An 18,637-nucleotide genomic window follows, 5' to 3' on the forward strand; every position below is an offset into this window, starting at 1 on the left:
TGATTTTTTTTATAGAAATAAACAATGGAGTCAGCAGCACAGACGAGCTTCCCCTCTACATGGAGCATGGATACGAAGGATATACACGCGACACCATTTCCCGCTGAGCCGGATGTCATTTGGATTTCCTCCTTTCACTTAAACATTTTGCCTGGTCTCTGGAAAAAAGGAATTTTTTGACTGAATATCTGAAATCCGAAAGGCATCTTTGATTTATCTTCTGTTTTTTTTCCCCTTCATCTTTATGCGAGTGGAACTTGTGGACTTGCACAGCTCTGCGTGATTGGATTTGAATAGATTTGCATATTTATATAAAGGACCTTCACGCCAATGCCTTATGCGCTGTATTAAAGTGTATATAAGATGAAATGTTGCTGCAGCAGTAGTGTGTACAGTTTCATCTTGTGGACTAGTCAGTGAGTGGCTTATTGTTTCTCATTTTCCTGCAAATCAATCAATGACTCAGATCTGTGACATTTGGAGGAAGGATTGAAGGATTATTTGTATAATGGAGTAGGTGTTTTTTTTTTATATATATATATATTTTATCTACATCTACTATAGTATTTTGTGCCGTCTACACTGCAGTGGTTGAAGTATTGAGGTATGGAATGAAATGCCTCTATGAAGCACAGAATTTAATATTCTTTATTTATAGAAGTCAATAAAGACAAGTCATTGGAGAAAATAAAGGTCAATAAAGTTAGACTGCGGTGTCCTCTACAATTTAATGCTCTCATTAGATGAATCTGATGTCGTGTAGGGGCTTCACTGAAACTGAGTAATGAACATGAATTCACATTGAGCCGATATATAAACTTAACAGTTATGTTTTTCGCTGTATTCATTGAAAGGAAAACAGTTTCAGCAATCGGATTTTGTTCCGAATTGGGGGGTCGTTGTTTTTCTGAACAAATACCTGATTGCACATAACAGATCTTTCACAGTGCCAGTCATCTGTTCACAAACTAGAGCACAATTGTCTAGAAGTTCCTCAGTACTCAGTCTTAGTTACAGTTTGTAAATGACATAAATGTACAGATCCTTTGATTCATCTGATCATTATTTTATTTTTTTAATTTATTCATTTTTATATCTGTGACCGTACCTTTAATCTGGTGCTCGTGAATAGCAGGAATAGATCTTTATTTAGTCTTCAAATGCAAAATGCTATACTGAGGGGAAGATCCATTGTGAATATATGAGAGAGAGGATTATATCATTATTATTATTATTTTACTGACGGAATCCTCCTGCTATTTTGTTTATTTAACAAGAAAAATTACTTTTACAAAAAAAAAAAAGACACTGCCAAATCCTAAACTCAGTCGTGTTTCCTTTATCCAAGTGATTTTTTTAAAGAAACCAACCTAAAATAAATAAAAAAATATGGAACATACAGTATGTCAGGTTTATTTAAAATTATTTACATAGCACACACACTCTTTAGTGTGGAATGGAGTCAGTGAGACTAAGATTAAAACTGCAGTGTGCAATTTGTTGAAAATGAAAGAAGCAGCATCATTGATCCATTCCACAGTAACTTTTTTTTTTTTTAACTTTGTAAAAAAATACGAATGAAATCATGGTGTGTTCAAGGCTAAAAAAATATAACATCACTATGGGAAGTTTATTCATCCATTCACTACATAATATATTATTTACATTTTTACATTATATTTACAGTGCTTTTGTTCTTTATGATAAACGGTCACAGACTATTGAAAAGAATGATCTATATGAATATAACACACACGTACACACACATACACGTACACATAGGTATATATGGATTTCAGATGATTTTTTTCAAATTTCTATGTATAATGGCACAATTGACTGACATCTTAAAAAGGAAATAAGTCTCCAGATTCACTTTAAAAACAACCAAAGATGTGTTCTGACATTAAACACAGATTATTCACTGACCCATTTGCATGAGGACTGTGGTGTTTGTTAGAAGTAGGTCAGATTCTCCAGGTGCAGGAGCACACTGTGGTTAGACCTCAGCTTGTGATGAGGACAGAGGCACAGAATGGTGGTTCTCTGCGTCCTCTTTGCTGTTGTCGGAGCAGTCCGAGGCGATGTAGCAGCCAGAGTCTCTGGGACTACTTTCACCGTCATTCGGCTCAGCTTTCACCGTCTCGCTCTGAGACTTGGGCACTTCTTCTCCTTCTCTTTCTCTCTGACTGTTAGCTAAAAAAAACAAAAACAGGAAGGGTTTCAGAATTTCATCTTGAGTACTAATAACTCCTTGTTACTGGGATAGTAGCAGCACAAACTGGGTTGAATATTAAGACATCATTGATGAGGAAAATTCACTTACCCTACGATATCTCATCATACTAATGAATAAAATGTTTAAAATCTGAAATATGTCTGTGTTTATAACAATCTTTAAATGACTCATTAGTTGTTGGAAGCCACTGATGCCTATGGACCAAAAGTGACTATTTTTTGTGTAAAAATCTGTATGCACATTTAAGTCTTAAACATTTAAAGACACCAAAGAGAAAAGCTATTCCATGCTTTGTAGAGAGAGAGAGAGCGAGAGAGAGATGACCTTTTATTGCTCATTACTGTAACGAGAGGTTTAGGGCCTTTAAAGGGGTGTTGATATAGTAGGTCAGGTGTGCCTTTTGGTACACTACATCTACATTTCCAGGTGAGATTATTTCTGAAATGTACCGTTTGCTGACCCTTTCTTTTTGAAAGTACTAATTTAAATAGACAGCAGACTTTTTGTCCGCACGCAGCATGTTTTGGAATAAAATGCTAGTTTTGTAACACGTTTAGGGTTGGGCTGTGTCAAAGAACGAAACCACAAAGTCACCACTGCACTCATTTCCTGTAACTAGCTGAAGCCTTGCATCATAACCTGCTTATTCTCTTTACCTTCATACTCTTCTTCTTCACCTATATAGAACCTCAAATAAAATATGATCTACTATAGGTTTAAACTATAATTATAAGGTGGATTTCTGTTAGTATGCTAACTTTAAACCGCTTATCAGCTGCATTTACACAATAGAACTTATTGTGATTAATTAGCTGGATATCCGATGGGTTACACTGTGGCTACGTCCCTCAGAGAATGGTTTGGGGGTTTTTTTCACATGGAGGAGCAATGTTCACACAGAGTTACAAGTGCATAAATAATTTCTACATTTTAAAGCGTAGACTTGATGTGAAAGGGTTAGAAAATAACTCCTCAGCTACTGTACCATGCTAGCTATGCTAATTTGTTGTATAGCAATTTATAGTGTAGGCTTAATTAAGGGTAATTATTGTGGGTTTTGTTAATTGGGTAATGTAAATATTGTGTATTAGCTTAATTACAGTGTAATTATGTTGTAGGGGTTTATGCATTATGAGATGTGTGTTACTACTATAAATATACAATTTTATATATAGTGTACACTCTACTACACAACACTATGCTACACTGAGTGTACTATACAATACGCTTCACTACACTATGCTGCATTACTCTACATTTTGCTACACTACATACATACTACATTACACTGCATTGTAGTACAGTACAGTACAGTACAGTACAGTGAACACACATCTCATAATGCATAAACCCCTACACCATAATTACACTGCAGTTGGACTAACATTGGTCCACATTACCCTATTAGCATAACACAATAATTACCCTTGTGTAGCATAATGTAGTGTAGTACAGTGTGCTGTCTGTGTAGTGAGTTTAGTATACAAATAAAAACACTTAATGTAGCATAGTGTAAGTATAGTGTAGTTTAGTTTATTATAGTAGGCTAGCTAAGGTGTTGCTGCTGTTAATTTTATTATTATTTATTATTTTAGCTTTGTGACTTTTGCCTTTAGCTAATGCAGCTAGCACTTGTTCCATTGTACAGCATGTCATTTCCTCATCTCATATTATTTTATTTTATTATTATTTTTTTAAAGAAGTTATCTTAACCATTTCTGTTTTTTAGTTAGCTTGTCTGTGAAAAGGTGACTGTAGCTTGATGCTAACATTTAGCACAGAAATAGAAGAACATAAAGTATTGCAGTCAAAAACAGATTTTTTGTTGTTGTTGTTTTTCAGACTTAAAGTGTGTGCTGTTTATTGAGCTAACTGTGTGTATGTTTGTGTTTGTTTGTGTCACTCACACTCTGCATAATGTAAACACTCAGTTGCTGCCAGCAGTCTGTGTCTGTGTTCGGGATCGGTCATGTTCAGCTCAATCAGGTGCTGCTCTTTCAGATCCTTCAGATCTTCTACCGTCTGATAACCGTTTAGTAACAGGGATGACACAAACTCCTGCAGGCACTCCCCCTGAAAGATGGACAGAAGAGATTGCATATTTTATTAGGTCACATCACATCAGACAAGTTTTACGTTTTTGACACCCATTATCACACACTGTGATCTGATGCTGAAACCCCGGTGAAGCGCAGTTTCCCTTATTAATGATGTTTTTAAGCATTTATCTTGATTATCGCTGATAAGCTGAGTGAAAGCTCAGACATGTTTATCAAAATGTTAATTTTCTGCTTAGGATTTCACATCATTGCATACCTGAAAATGTTTTCTACTGGTTGTTGGTTTTAAAACCACAGATGAACTGATTTTGGGTTTTTTGAATTTTTGCATAAAAAACTTTTTTTATCTGCAAAAAAAATATATAGTGAAGTGGAAAAATTTATTTTGGCAACACATGTAGATTGTTCACTTTCACATGCTAAAAAATTAGTCTAAAAATAGTCTTAAAAAATTGCTCAAATCATGTCCATAATTTATAGTGAAAAGAATACATTTTTTTTTTAATTTCCATGTATGCTCTAGACATTCTCTAATAAGACCAATTTTTGCATTCAACACAAGAACTTTCATAGCCTGAAACTTCTTAACAGTCACACACCTTCTTCACATAAGGTCAAGATACTGAGTCAGGATAAAATTTCTTCCTAACCTTTTTTTTCTGTTCATTTTCCTCCTTATTTTGCTCTATAATTGTTGCCTTGCTGCAGGATACCTCATTATTTCATATTAAGAAATAACCGGTGATTCAAAGATTGACTGCTCATTTACACATTTCCAAAGAATTGTGTAATAAATGAAGCGTAAAGTTCTAAAGGTTATCTCAAGAAGAGACTCATTACACTGTTAGGAAGATAAAACGTATGACGGCAGCAGCTACGCACATTGATAAACTTTCTAGATAAGAAAAATCTGTTATTCACCAATTGCTTTGGCTTGCTGAACCAGTTCATGAGGCTGCACATCTGGATGAATGTGACTTGATTTAAATTATTATAACTGATTCGAAACTGTGTGTAAAAAATGGCACCCTCAAGCTTCAGCTGAAATGGAGAGTACACAAGTACAAAAACAAACAGGACTGGAGCAAATGCAGCAGGGTTGAGACCTGACACCCAACTGTAAACTTTGTATCAGTGCATAATGTCACCTAGATACTGTACATTTGCACCTCAGAACTGCAGTTGTAAACATTAAGACTGTCCTGTTGCTCATCTCAGGAGTCAATCTCTTCATATGTGTACACTTTCTTTCAATACACCTTGTACCATTGTTCTCCTTTATCTGTATACTCTAATGAACACTTTGGGTCCCTTGAGTGGAACCAGACCTTCCTTATGTATTTCTTTTCTCACCTCCTGTTTCTAAGGTATCTAAATGCATATCTGGATTTTTCAAAGGTACCTCTGTTGCAATTATTAGTTCCTAAAGGAGAAGTGTTTGTATTGTCCCGATTTCCTTGTATCACACATCAGAGATTAGAATACAGTCATAAAGCACCACCTCCAAGTTTAGTCTCTCGAGGAATTCCTGGAGCGTTTTGGGTCGAGGTCTTCTGCTTCTCCGATGATTTTCCATCCTGTACACTGGAACACGCTCCTCAGGGAGGACATCCACATAGATAAACTTAAAGCTGCCCACTTTGCTGTTCAGCATGCCTGTCCAGATGCCATTGGGAGACTTACTGATGATGTCGATCATGTCTCCGGCCTGAGACAACAGAAAATTAAGAAGTTGTAAAGACATAATGTTTATTTTTTGGTCTAGACTGAATTGATATCACTGTCACAAGCAATTTTTTTTTCTTTTTCAAATGACAGTTTACAATCTAATAGGACAGTCTAAAGCAGAGGTACCATACGAAACCTTTTGCTATGAATGTTGCATTATACCAAACATTATATTAAAATGTAAGTTTCCATGGTTCCTCTCATTTAGGTCTAGTTCACTAAAACATATGGTATAATAAGAATCCAATCAACATTTATTGTACAATAGAGTTTGATGCCTAATACAGCTATTCTGTGACCTCTAATGAGACATGAAGCCGGTTCTTATTTTTGAAGTTTTTCCAAATGACATTTTTTCCCTTTTTCCTCTTCTTGCATATGGGATAGCAGGTCAAATCACAGGTAACCATGGGCCAATGTTGACCTACAAGCCCTGGTTTGGTCATCTCTGGTCTAAAGTATCATTATATTGCTTACATTATGTATGTGATATAAGAGATATTTAAAATGAATGAACTGTGTTGCTATAATCACCCCTGGCCACGGGAATAGAGTTAATACAGTGAATAACAGTCACTAGAGTATATCATTGATCTGCCTACCTTGAGTTTAAGGGATTCTGTGTCGTAGGGGCTCGGGATGAAATCGGTATGAACTTTCGCTTTGCCACAGAACTGGATGTTGTCTGGGACTTCCTCCTCCAGCTTCAGACTCTCTATGTTACAAAAGCCTTCTGATCCACTGGTGATGCCATCTAAAAACCAGCAAAATCAAGCAATACATAAAAGAGCAAATGCTTTTGGGAGCAGTATTGAATCGAAGCATAAAGCTAAGCGATTGAGCAAAAACAGCTCCCCCCTTTCAGTAGTGAGCAGAGCTGACACAATAAACACTGACAGTTTTACTGAACGATTATATGCATCACCATAATTCCACAATAATTACAATGTATGTTAATATAATACCATGTGCAATATACCATGTGCAATATTACATCCTGTTTCTACTGCTTCCACTTTTGTGAGATACTATATATATATATATATATATATATATATATATATATATATATATATATATATATATATATATATATATATATATGCGAAAAACCGCAATTAACAGACGCCACCCCAAAAATGCTATTTTATGTATACAGTACTGTACTGTATTAACATTTACTTCATTTTATAATTAACAGTGGCGGGCGGTCAGGGCCAGCAAAGCCTTCTCTGCTGGCCTAAACACTTTTAGAAGCACTCACCTACATTTACAACCTAAATTCCAATATTTGTTCCATGAAATTGTATTAATTTATTCCCAACAGTTTATTCTCTTCATTTTGTAGCATTTCTCTTGTATCGTGTATGTGGATGTAAGATTTTTTGTCCAATCAGATTTCAGCCTCTATGTGCTGCCATGTCAATCTAATCTGCCCAGGGCCTTCAAAGTCTGTTCTGCTGGCTTTTTACCATAATCTCCTTAATAAATACCTCTGTTTCTTTAACCAATCAGATTTCATATTTGCCTCACAGGGAGGCTAGCTGGCCCTGAATAGCGTCAGCATTTTTTCGTCCTCTGATTGGTTGGTCAGAGAGAAACTGTTACAGCCAAGTTTGACTGGCAAAACACGTGTGTAGCGCTCTGCACACATTAATACATCTGAGTTAGACTTTTTTTATGCCTACGGAGGAAGAGAAATTGATTTGGTCTCAGACATACTTAAAAAACATTTTGAAGAAAAGCTAGACATTGTGAGGAGAGGTCGGCCAAACCCGAAGCTAGCTAGCTTATCTCAGCCTGGGAAAGGGTTTGTTCTCCACTTTAATACCAGTGAATACAAACAGTATCACTGGATTACAGACTCTGAGGAGCGGTGCAAATTATGAGTATGCATCTCTTGTGAGTAGGTTGTATTTTATAGAAATTATGTTTTTGTCATGTTTTTAGACAAATATTGATTTTGAACTGCTCCAGATGATGTAGGTGGCACAGCAGTGAGTTTTTAGTGTAGAGGTTTGGAGTCTTAACTGGGTTTCTTGCTTTAGTAAAATGGTACTCACCATCCATATGTGAAATGCCTCTTTCTCTGTAATGCTACACATTGTTATAATGCACTTATGTATAGTATTGATGGTTTCTATAATTGCAACTTGATAGTGGTGGTATTAAGAGATGGATTAAGTTGGGTAAATCCCTACTGAAGGCCAAGGTAACAAATTCACGGCCCGCCACTGATAATTAATAATTGCATTGTTATTAATAAATGTTATTATTTCATCATTATATATATATATATATATATATATATATATATATATATATATATATATATATATATATATAGTACAGACCAAAAGTTTGGACACACCTTGTGTGTCCAAACTTTTGGTCTGTACTGTATATATATTATATATACAGTACAAACCAAAAGTTTATATATATTATATATACAGTACAGACCAAAAGTTTGGACACACCTGCTCATTCAAAGAGTTTTCTTTATTTTCATGACTATAAAAATTGTAGAGTCACACTGAAGGCATCAAAACTATGAATTAACACATGTGGAATTATATACATAACAAAAAAGTGAACTGAAAATATGTCATATTGTAGGTTCTTCAAAGTAGCCATCAAGAGAATGCCAAGAGTGTGCAAAGCAGTAATCTAAGCAAAAGGTAGCTACTTTGAAGAACCTACAATATGACATATTTTCAGTTGTTTCACACTTTTTTGTTATGTATATAATTCCACATGTGTTAATTCATAGTTTTGATGCCTTCAGTGTGACTCTACAATTTTATAGTCATGAAAATAAAGAAAACTCTTTAAATGAGAAGGTGTGTCCAAACTTTTGGTCTGTACTGTATATATATATATATATATATATATATATATATATATATATATATATATATATATATATATATATATATATATATATATCATCTTACAAAAGTGGTAGCAGTAGCACTATAGAATAACTGTCCTCTGAAAATAACTCAACATACAGCCATTATCGTAGGTGGCAGTTAGCTTTTGTGTGATACTGTGTTTCTATATTTAATATTTTATTTATTTTTCATCTATATTTATCTGAAGCAGTTTCCTGCAAGATAATTTCCTTTCATGATTAAGACAGTTCTATCTTATCTTATCTTGCGTCTTGAGGCCTAATGTTTGCAACTTATTAGCATTAAGCTACAACTTAGCAATTCGAAAGTTATGTCTTATTGCTTCCTATTCTTTTAAACAGGGCATATGTACAAGCAGTATAATCAACAGTCACTTGTTTTCTTGTTTTGAATAGAATTTGTTGCAGAAGATATACAGAAGACTGAAGACTGGTGTACATATAGGCTAAATTAGATACTTTACATCACACCCAAGAACAAAAATGCAAATAATTAAATGTACAAAGCCACTCATTAATTTGTGCTATTAAGGAACATCATTCAAACCAAATAAAGCTATACAAACTTTTCCACCCATTTTATCAGGATTTTTCAGGATCAGGAAATTGTTTATCTTTATCTTATCTGACATAAATGATTCGGATGAATTATTAATTATAAATTTGTTTACTATTTTTCACAAAAATTAGTTCATTTCCTAGTCAACCTGGCCTGCACATTAAACCACACTGCCTAGTTTTGTGACATACACCTCGTTCCGTCTACACCACATTGTGGTAAATAAATCCCACATTACTGAAAAATATAGGACTATAAAAGGCAAATGAGGTGTAATATCTATGTGTGAAGCTTACTACTGGAGGAGCTTTGGCTGCTGTGGAGACTGAAGAGACTTTCCACTGAGTTACTCGTCTTTGTACACCCTTTGACTTGAGCTTCATTTGCATTAGCTACTTGTTTAGCTTCCTGGTCTCCATCCACACCTTCCCCCTGTGCAAAAGATGCCAAAATGTCCATTCAGCTTACAATTCAATTCTCAGTATAGAAATATATTTTTAAATATGATTAATTGACTAATATATTTATTTTCCTGCAGCTTATATCAAAGCATTCACTTCTTTATAACAGATGTTTCACTGTAAGTAGATGGGTTTTGGCAGATTTTTTTGAAGTGTAAGCATTTTGTCACAGTGCTCAGAAATAAAAATGCATCTAGCACAGAAAATCCTCCACAATGGAGAATAGTTTGCGGTTTTGCTTTTTCTTGGTAACATGTTGCATTTTTGTTGTAATAATCTACACATAAGCACAAGATGGTTAATCCTGAAGGATTGTTTTCAGTTGATGTATGTAATAACATGCTTGTTTAGTGGATGTTCCACTACATTAAATGCAGTATGTGTCATGTATTAATCAAATTTACATTGTAATCATCAACTAAGGTATAAAACACTCCCGGACAACTTTTGATTAAAAAAAAAGGATCAACTGCAGCAAGGAAACTGTGGCACACAACCTTGTTATTGATTATTTTCCTGTAACAGCACACCATCAGGTATTTTATTTCTTGTTTCTAAGTTGCTGGTTTTAGTAAATAGTTGTGTTACCAGCCATTTGATTCTTTACATTACATGTTATTTAAACAAATATCAAAATGCCCTTACTATGCTTCTTGATCTGTAACATTTGTACTTGTTTTTTCAGTGGTTAGAAAGTTGAGATGCTTTCCAGCGATAGGTTTACATGAAACGTGGCAAAAAAACGCAGACGCTGCAGAAAAAAAAAAAAAAACATCCGTTTATTTTCACCTTCAGCGCTTACCATTTCCTCTGACAGTTCCTTTACATACTTCTTTCCCATCTTTTTGCGCATGGTCATTGAGATTGCTTTCATCTTCTTTCCTAACCCCCCTTTGATATGATCTACCTCGGGTGATTCGCCATCAGCACCCTGTTTCTGTATAAAAAAGTGTAAAAGCATGAAAGGTACACATGCTGGTATAAACTGCAAAACTGCACAACGACAGGTTTCATAATGTACATGATTATTATTTCTTTACAACTTTATTGATACAGTCAGCAATGCAGATTTACCGAAGTGCTTTCATGTTCCTCCTGCTTGGACTGATTTTTGGGTGAATCGAACCTACCAAAGCTGTAAGAGCGCTGATAAAGACAGAGGTGAAATGTAAGACTGTTGCATGAGTATAGATTATTTGTGAAATAAAATGTCATTTTTCTGTTACTAATACAAAAAGCAGCCACAATTGCAACAATTACAAATTTTACTTAAACCTGATTTTTTTTATAATGAAAGAAGGGGATTGAAAATTACTTTTAGACGTGTGTTTTAAAAGACACCTTTTAAAAAAAGATAGAAGAAAAGAAAACAATCAACAAGCCAAAAACCTACACTGTATTTACCTCAAATAATAAAGAAAAAAGGAAAAAGAAAACATCATGTTGACCTTTTGGAGATTTTCATATACATTTTTATTACAGAAAACATTTTCACTTGTTTTTCTGTCATTCTTACACAGTACAGAGTTTTACCGTTATCATTATTGCGCATTTATGTTATGTAGTCCATGAAAAAGTCATTTAAGCCAAATTGAAATGTTTTATAATCATCATTTTGCTAATTGCAAAGTAGTTCAACTGAAACAAAGCAATATTGTAACCACCGCACCCAAAAAACAACAAAAAAAACTCTTGCACAATTCCAGTTGTGGCTGGCTTACACCATTATAATGTGCACCCTAACACTGATGCAGTATTATATGTATAATGAATCTTTCTTTTTTACCTTTGGTTTATTCCTCGGTTTCTCTGAGGCATTCGAAGCTCTCCTCTGAAGCATGACTCTCAAAGATGCGTAATTTTTCTTTAGAAATCAATATTCATATGCATGACCAAACACACCACATACACCGACGGCTTAAACACTTTCTTTAAACACACACACAGGCTGAGCCCATACTTCCTCATCTGTTCACAGGATGTGTCGCTCTTATGAAACTTAGATCTGGTCAAAAAAACTCGACATTGAGCTTCAGGAGAAAAAAAACGCAGTAGAGAGCGAGAGTAAGAGTGCGTGAGATGAATATTATGTAGATGTGAGGGTTACTGCAAGTGTACCGAATACCTGTTGACCCCTGTTGTGTTGCATCATTTTAACAGATAGCATGAAAGTCTTATCTTCTCTATGTTTACATTTAATTGAAATACATTTATTGCATTATCTGCATTACATCCTGCAGCCTCGCTGTCAGTAATCAAGTTTATTACTTATTACATCTCGTTTGCACAGACAGCAGGGCTAATGTGTATGATAACACAGTGTGTATTATACAGATCACATAGATCACATTAATGAGTTTTATAAATTTAGTGAAAAGCAAATGTTTTTGTTTTGGTTTTTTTGGAGATGGTTTGCTTTATGGATCCTCAAAGCAGAGGTGACACTGAAAGATTGCCAGCACAGAGGAATTATGTGCAAAATAATCAAACGCATTAAGCACATGGAGATTTAAATCACTAGCCATTCAGTGGCACATTTGCTAATCGACCCTCTCATTCGTCAAATGTTTGACAGTGTTACTGTTATAATGACTGATAAAGAATGTCCAAAATGTGATTCAGTGATGTCAGATGTTCTACATTTTCAAGAAAACGAGACTTCTTGTTAAGATTGACTGACCCTTTTGTGAGATGGGTGGTCTTGTAGCATTCCTCATAAGGTTTCCAAGCAGATACAGAAGTTATATAAATGATTTATATGGCATTGAGGTTTGCTGATGTACCTGAACATTATAATCCCTCTCATTTCTCTGAAGTCTTTCTTCTTGAGTCAAAGTGTTCATCGTGAAAGGATCTTCATTTGCATCTGCTCAGAATGCAGAGACCATAAATAATCAGTTGAGTCAGAAGGATTACCAGCTACTATTTATACAAACTGAATGCAGATATTCTAATATGGTCTTATAATTGTATGAATGTCTACAAGTGACATCATTGTTCCATAATTAACCTGACAGCCATTTTGTGATCTTTCACCCAAGCAGCATGTGCAGTATGTTTGCACTGTGAATATGACACATTGAGGTTCATGGCTTACCAGTCAGTCGAAACGCCACTTATATAATACACATAATACACAAATATTCTTAACCTTCCTACATCCTGCTATCACTTACGTTCAGCTTGATGGTGGCCTAGATTATCTCTCTTCCCAATGCAAGGACAGTAGACCAGATTACCAGAAGCTGCTTTGTCTTTGAATAAGAAGAGACCAAAAATAAGTCATTATGTGAGTAAAACACTTAATGTGTGAAATAAATCAAGTGCCAGCAACTGAGGCAGCCAAGTGGGGTAGGAGGGTGACAGCCATCTGAGCCATTTGGGAGTGTGGGCTTAATTTGGAAGGCCAAAATTAGAGTGATAAAGGACCAATGGATCGGAGGGAAATTCATGTAACTAAAGTCAAGGCTTCAGTAAGTGTATTTTTAAATGTTACTTAAAAATGGTTGAGTGCAGTGCAGTTAAACGATAAAGCTGACGTACCACTGATGCGTGTTAACGCTGAAGCGTGTGATCTGAGCCATAAAACACAAAAGATGTGTTAGACATAATAAACGTACATTGAGTTTAATTAACAATAAGCACAAGTGCAATTATAATGTAATTACAAGCATGGTCACAACTATAATGGTTTATGTCTGGATTGGAGAACTGAATGGATAGAATGAAACAAAAGAAAGAAGCATTCTATTGTTGAGAGATTGATCAAAAACTTACGCTTAACCCTTCTCAGTTGACAGCTCTGTTGTGACAGGAAAGAGCTATTGGTAGGGCTTAACAAATGAAGAGAATTTTTTTTGCACTGGGTGGGGCTGAGCAGCTGGAAATTAAGAAACTAATGTTATATGTTGCCTTTTGAAAATTGCATAGTTTGTTCTGTATCTTTAAAATTATGTGATTAGTTATCCTGAACTTCTTCTTCTGCAGGCTTCTCCCATTAGGGGTTGCCGCCGCAGATCTTCGTCTCCATACCCCCTGTCCTCTACATCTGCCTCTTTCAAACCAACTGCCTGCATGTGTTCCCTCATCACATCCATAAACCTCCTTCTTGGTCTTCCTCTTTTCCTCCTTCCTGATAGCTCCATCCTCAGCATTCTTCTACTAATACTCCCTCACTTTGTCTCCAAAATGTCCTACATGTGCTGTCCCTCTAATAAGCTCATTTCTAATCCTGTCCATCCTCATCACTCCCAATGAAAACCTCAGCATCTTCAGCTCTGCTACCTCCAGTTCCAGCTCCTGTCTTTTACTCAATGCCACTGTCTCTAAACCATACAACATCGCAGGTCTCACCACAGTCCTATAAACTTTCCCTTTCACTCTTGCAGATACTCTTCTATCACAATCCACCCTGCCTGCACTCTTTTCTTCACTTCTCTAACACCCTCCATTACTTTGCACTGTTGACCCCAGGTACCTGAACTCCTCCACCTTCTCCACCTCTTCTCCCTGCAACTGCACCACTCCACTGCCCTCCCTCTCATTCACACACATGTACTCTGTCTTACTCCTACTGACTTTTATTCCCCTTCTCTCCAGTGCATACCTGCATACCTGCACCTGCTCACTACTCTCACCCCAAATCACAACATCATCCGCAAACATCATAGTCCAGGGAGACTCCTGTCTGACCTCGCCTGTCAACCTGTCCATCACCACTGCAAACAGGAAAGGGCTCACAGCTGATCCTTGATGCAGTCCCACCCCCACTTTAACCCAGTCTGTCGTCCCTACTGCACATTTCACTGCTGTCACACTGTCCTCATACATGTCCTCCACCACCCTCACATACTTCTCTGACATACCTGACTTCCTCATACAAAACCACAACTCCTCGCTCGGCACCCTGTTGTACGCTTTCTCTAAATCCACAAACACACAATGCAACTCCTTCTGACCTTCTCTATACTTCTCCATTAACATTATTGTAGCAAATGTTGCATCTGTGGTGCTCTTGCCCATATGATGGTCACCTCTTCTCTCAGCCTGGCTTCCACTACTTTTTCCCATAACTTCATGGTGTGACTGATCAACTTTATTCCCCTGTAGTTACTGCAGGTCTGCACATCTCCCTTGTTTTTAAAGATCGGTACCAGCACACGTTTTCTCCATTCCTCAGGCATCCTTTCACCTTCCAAAATCTTGTTAGACAATCCGGTTAAAAACTCCACTGCCATCTCTCCTGAAGCATCCATCTTGTAAACACACTCTCCTTACTAGTCAACACATTTCCATCTCCATCCTTTATTGCTCTAACTTGCAGCACATCCTTCCCAGCTCGGTCCCTCTGCCTTGCCAATCGGTACAAATCCTTTTCTCCTTCCTTAGTGTCAAACTTCTCATACAGCACCTCATATGCCTTTTAAATAGCTTCAACCACAACCTTCTTCAATTTGCACCCATAATGGCTGGGTTGATTAGTTATCCTGAACATGATGTATTTATTACAATTTTCTCAGTTGCTTTGGAGTGTATGCCAACAGAAATGAAATTCTCAAAACTACTTGTTCAACCTCCACATTATTTAGTCATTTAGTTATTTATGGTCATTATAAGAAAACTTTTTGTTGCCTTGATTAAATTGCGAATACTTTTGTACATTCATTCAATCGAATGTGTACGTGTCTGCTGTTTCCTACAGTATCAGTTGTTTATGTCATGTTGATCAAAATATAAGAATAGTCTTAACCCCCAAAACATCAAGGCATTAGTTCATTGCATAAGTCATTGAATGCAAAATGGTTAAACCAGTTGTCAGAATCTGTCATCTAAAATTTCTATTAAACTGTTTTTTTGTAAATGTGACATGAATTGATGAATTACAGATAATTCTTGAATGTCACTAATGAAGGAGAGTGAATACAGACAGAGCAAAACAAAGAATTATACATTTTGAAAATGGATGAACAACTACTGTAATTTCTAATTTTTCATTATACTTTTAAAGAACTTTCACAGGTTTTAAAATAGAAAAGGTGCATATGTTAGTCTCCACCTTCCTCAATAGACTAATAACAATTTTAGAAAACAGATTTTGCCCTTCAAAACATCCAATGCATCTGTTTTTTTCTTCAGGTAAATAATAAAAAAATAATCTTACTATTTTTACATAGAAATTTCTACATTGTGGTTGATTCCAAGAGCTAGGAGCCTCTCGTGTGGCATATATCATGCTAACTTCCTGATTTATATGTGGAACTTATGCAGAGGTTAAAAAACTGTATTGCAATCCAGAAAAAGACAGAGGGAGAACCCAAGTAAGATACTATAAAGACAAAAAATAGAGAGTTCGTTCATAGTAATACTCTCTTGAATGTGGTTCAAGGTTATTTGTACTGCAATGATTTTAGGGAGAAAACGCTCTAGACCTTGTTTTGGACGAACAGCAGATTTAATCTCAACCATTAATCCTGTGCTTTTGTTCTTTCATTCACAAAATCATGAATGTGGAAAATTCTGGGTTTCCTGGGACATATAGATTGTATTATAACTGTATAACAATATATAATAATAGTTTAAGATTAGATACTAAATACTTTGGTTGTGATCATAACAACACGTGTCTAAGAAAAAAAATACAACTGTTTTTTTCACACACACACACACACACACACACACACACACACACACACACACACACACACACACACACACACACACGCACACACACACACACAGATTAAAAGCCTCTACTTAAACAATTAGGTCTTGGCGTAGCACTCTATAAGCTGAACACTCTGTAAATATGCCAATTTAGCTTGTCCTCCATTACGTGTCACAGAAAAATAAACGATTACTTACTTTTTTTTTGCTGTCTTTGATTCCATCATACATTGTTTGGTGGGAGTCTGGAGAAGCTCCTGAAGGATGGGGAATAATAAATCATGAACAATTTAATTTATTTATTTTCATTATTTTCAATATCAATTTAGTACAGAAACGCAGGATTTTTTAAAAATCTGTGATGAATATTTTACATTTATAAAGAACCAGAACAAATTGTTAAGAATGAATCCACTGACCTAGTTATATTTTCCATCTTATTTCTAATTCAAAATTCACTAAAACAGTGGGTGAATTATTTTAGGATTTGGACATTTTCCTGATGAATGTGCCTCAGATTAATGGTGCAGTGTCCAGATGGTGGACACTTATTCTGATTAATGTCCTCTCTTCAGAGAAAGGACCACTCGAACGTGAATCAGTCACGCATGGAATGATCGTTGGGAATACACGTGTTGACTGAAATGAATCATCTGTTGTGTGATTTTTGGGTTTTATATGAAGAGCTCACCAAAGCAACGCAGGTTTTCGTGCCGTCCAAGCTGGGACTCCATGATGTTAGATCAGGGCTTGAGCGCGGAGCCTTGTACAAACTGTCTGTAGATCCCTCCTAAAAAAAGGGAAAAAATAACTACCTGAGATTGATAAGATATAAGATTTAGATTTTTTAATGACAAAACCTTTTTTTTTTTTTTTACCTCAGTCAGCACAGATGTTGTGCTTTTGTTTCTTTTTCTTTTTAGTATTTTAAAAGATTTTTGGCCACATTGTTAAGGGTTACTTTTATATCAAGTGATCCTTTCAAAAATTTAGGCCACACTTTCAGCCTGACTCTTACCTTCTGGTTATGTTGTGCTCTGTGACATTCTTTCATCCATTCTGATAAATACTAACATGTCTACTTGTTAGAAACCACATGAGTAATTCGTTGTAAGAGACTGATTTAATCATGCAGTTTCACCTAATTCTAAACCTAAGCTGGTAGCATTGGGCTCCTCTTAGATGTTAGATACAAACAGTGACTATTTGGGCTCAGCTTGATGTTGTTTTACCAGAGATTGTCACAGAGTATTACTTCTGATGTTCATTAAATATCAAAATAGAGCAGAAGGTGCAGATATATGTGTTTTGGCCATGCAGCTTCGCAGTGAAGCTCCAGGTGTGGAGTCAAGTCCATCTGCTAATACTGCAATGTCACTGGGCTGCTGCTTAGAGTGGCACGTTATCTTTTTTTCAGCTTTTCTCACCTCTGTGCAAATTGTTTTCACATCTCTGTGGGTAACAACAGCTCAGGCATGTCACATTTTCAGCTTTCATTAGCTCTAAGTACAGAAGCTAGACCATTTTAAACAAATTTTTTTAACAACTTGCAGCTAAAGTACCCTGCCCACATTGTGTAGACAATTATTTCTCCTGAACCAAACCAATAGAGATCATGTTAGCAAACAAGGCATCTCGGTCATGCTGTATGAGACGAGCATTTAACTCCATGACGGTCAGGGAACCAACACCAGCCATTAGTGTTACACAAGCTTTAGTGCCGGTCCCAAGCCCGGATAAATGGGGAGGGTTGCGTTAGGAAGGGCATCCAGCGTAAAAACATGTGCCAAATCAAACATGCGGATGGTCCGCTGTGGCGACCCCTAATGGGAGAAGCCCAAAGAAAGTTACTTACCAGACTAAAGCAGAAAAGGTTCATTATGAAGCCACTTCTTTTCTCCCTTCTGTTCTACCTCTCCCACCAGGAGAGCACAGCAGTGTTTCGAGTACACACAAGCTTTTAGAGAGTAACTATCCAACACGCTGCAGATTAACAGAAAGCTGAAAATC

The 18,637-nt window shown here is 36.1% G+C and overlaps 2 protein-coding genes across 6 annotated transcripts in view; one reads left to right on the forward strand and one right to left on the reverse strand.

Moving 5' to 3' along the window:
- The window catches only part of gdpd5a (glycerophosphodiester phosphodiesterase domain containing 5a), a 27,995-nt gene extending 27,289 nt beyond the window's left edge, over nt 1-706 (forward strand). For both annotated transcript variants that reach the window (XM_046860985.1, XM_046860986.1), the window contains one exon: nt 16-706. In XM_046860985.1, the coding sequence (XP_046716941.1) occupies nt 16-107 (92 nt within the window). In that variant the 3' untranslated portion in view covers nt 108-706. The remainder of the gene's footprint in view (nt 1-15) is intronic.
- Nucleotides 1-18,606, reverse strand: part of samsn1b (SAM domain, SH3 domain and nuclear localisation signals 1b) — a 19,029-nt gene extending 423 nt beyond the window's left edge. Inside the window, exons 1-13 of one of the 4 annotated variants that reach the window (XR_006927307.1) lie at nt 18,483-18,606; nt 17,319-17,417; nt 16,826-16,884; nt 13,508-13,539; nt 13,141-13,218; nt 12,748-12,830; nt 11,039-11,110; nt 10,767-10,901; nt 9,800-9,935; nt 6,630-6,781; nt 5,801-6,007; nt 4,147-4,312; nt 1,930-2,196 (exon numbers count right to left, since the gene is read on the reverse strand). Coding sequence is in view for 3 of the 4 variants with exons in the window: in XM_046860987.1 (XP_046716943.1) it covers nt 2,000-2,196; nt 4,147-4,312; nt 5,801-6,007; nt 6,630-6,781; nt 9,800-9,935; nt 10,767-10,901; nt 11,039-11,110; nt 12,748-12,830; nt 13,141-13,218; nt 13,508-13,539; nt 16,826-16,884; nt 17,319-17,417; nt 18,483-18,506 (1,440 nt within the window). In the remaining variant the exon portion in view is untranslated. Of the gene's footprint in view, nt 1-233; nt 2,197-4,146; nt 4,313-5,800; nt 6,008-6,629; nt 6,782-9,799; nt 9,936-10,766; nt 10,902-11,038; nt 11,111-11,750; nt 12,727-12,747; nt 12,831-13,140; nt 13,219-13,507; nt 13,540-13,741; nt 14,037-16,825; nt 16,885-17,318; nt 17,418-18,482 lie in introns of those variants that run through there. The other 3 variants (XM_046860987.1, XM_046860988.1, XM_046860989.1) reach the window with 3 other exon arrangements.
- Between the last annotated feature and the right edge of the window lie 31 nt (nt 18,607-18,637).

Source organism: Silurus meridionalis, chromosome 11 (assembly GCF_014805685.1).
Source record: "Silurus meridionalis isolate SWU-2019-XX chromosome 11, ASM1480568v1, whole genome shotgun sequence".
Taxonomy (NCBI): Eukaryota; Metazoa; Chordata; class Actinopteri; order Siluriformes; family Siluridae; genus Silurus; species Silurus meridionalis.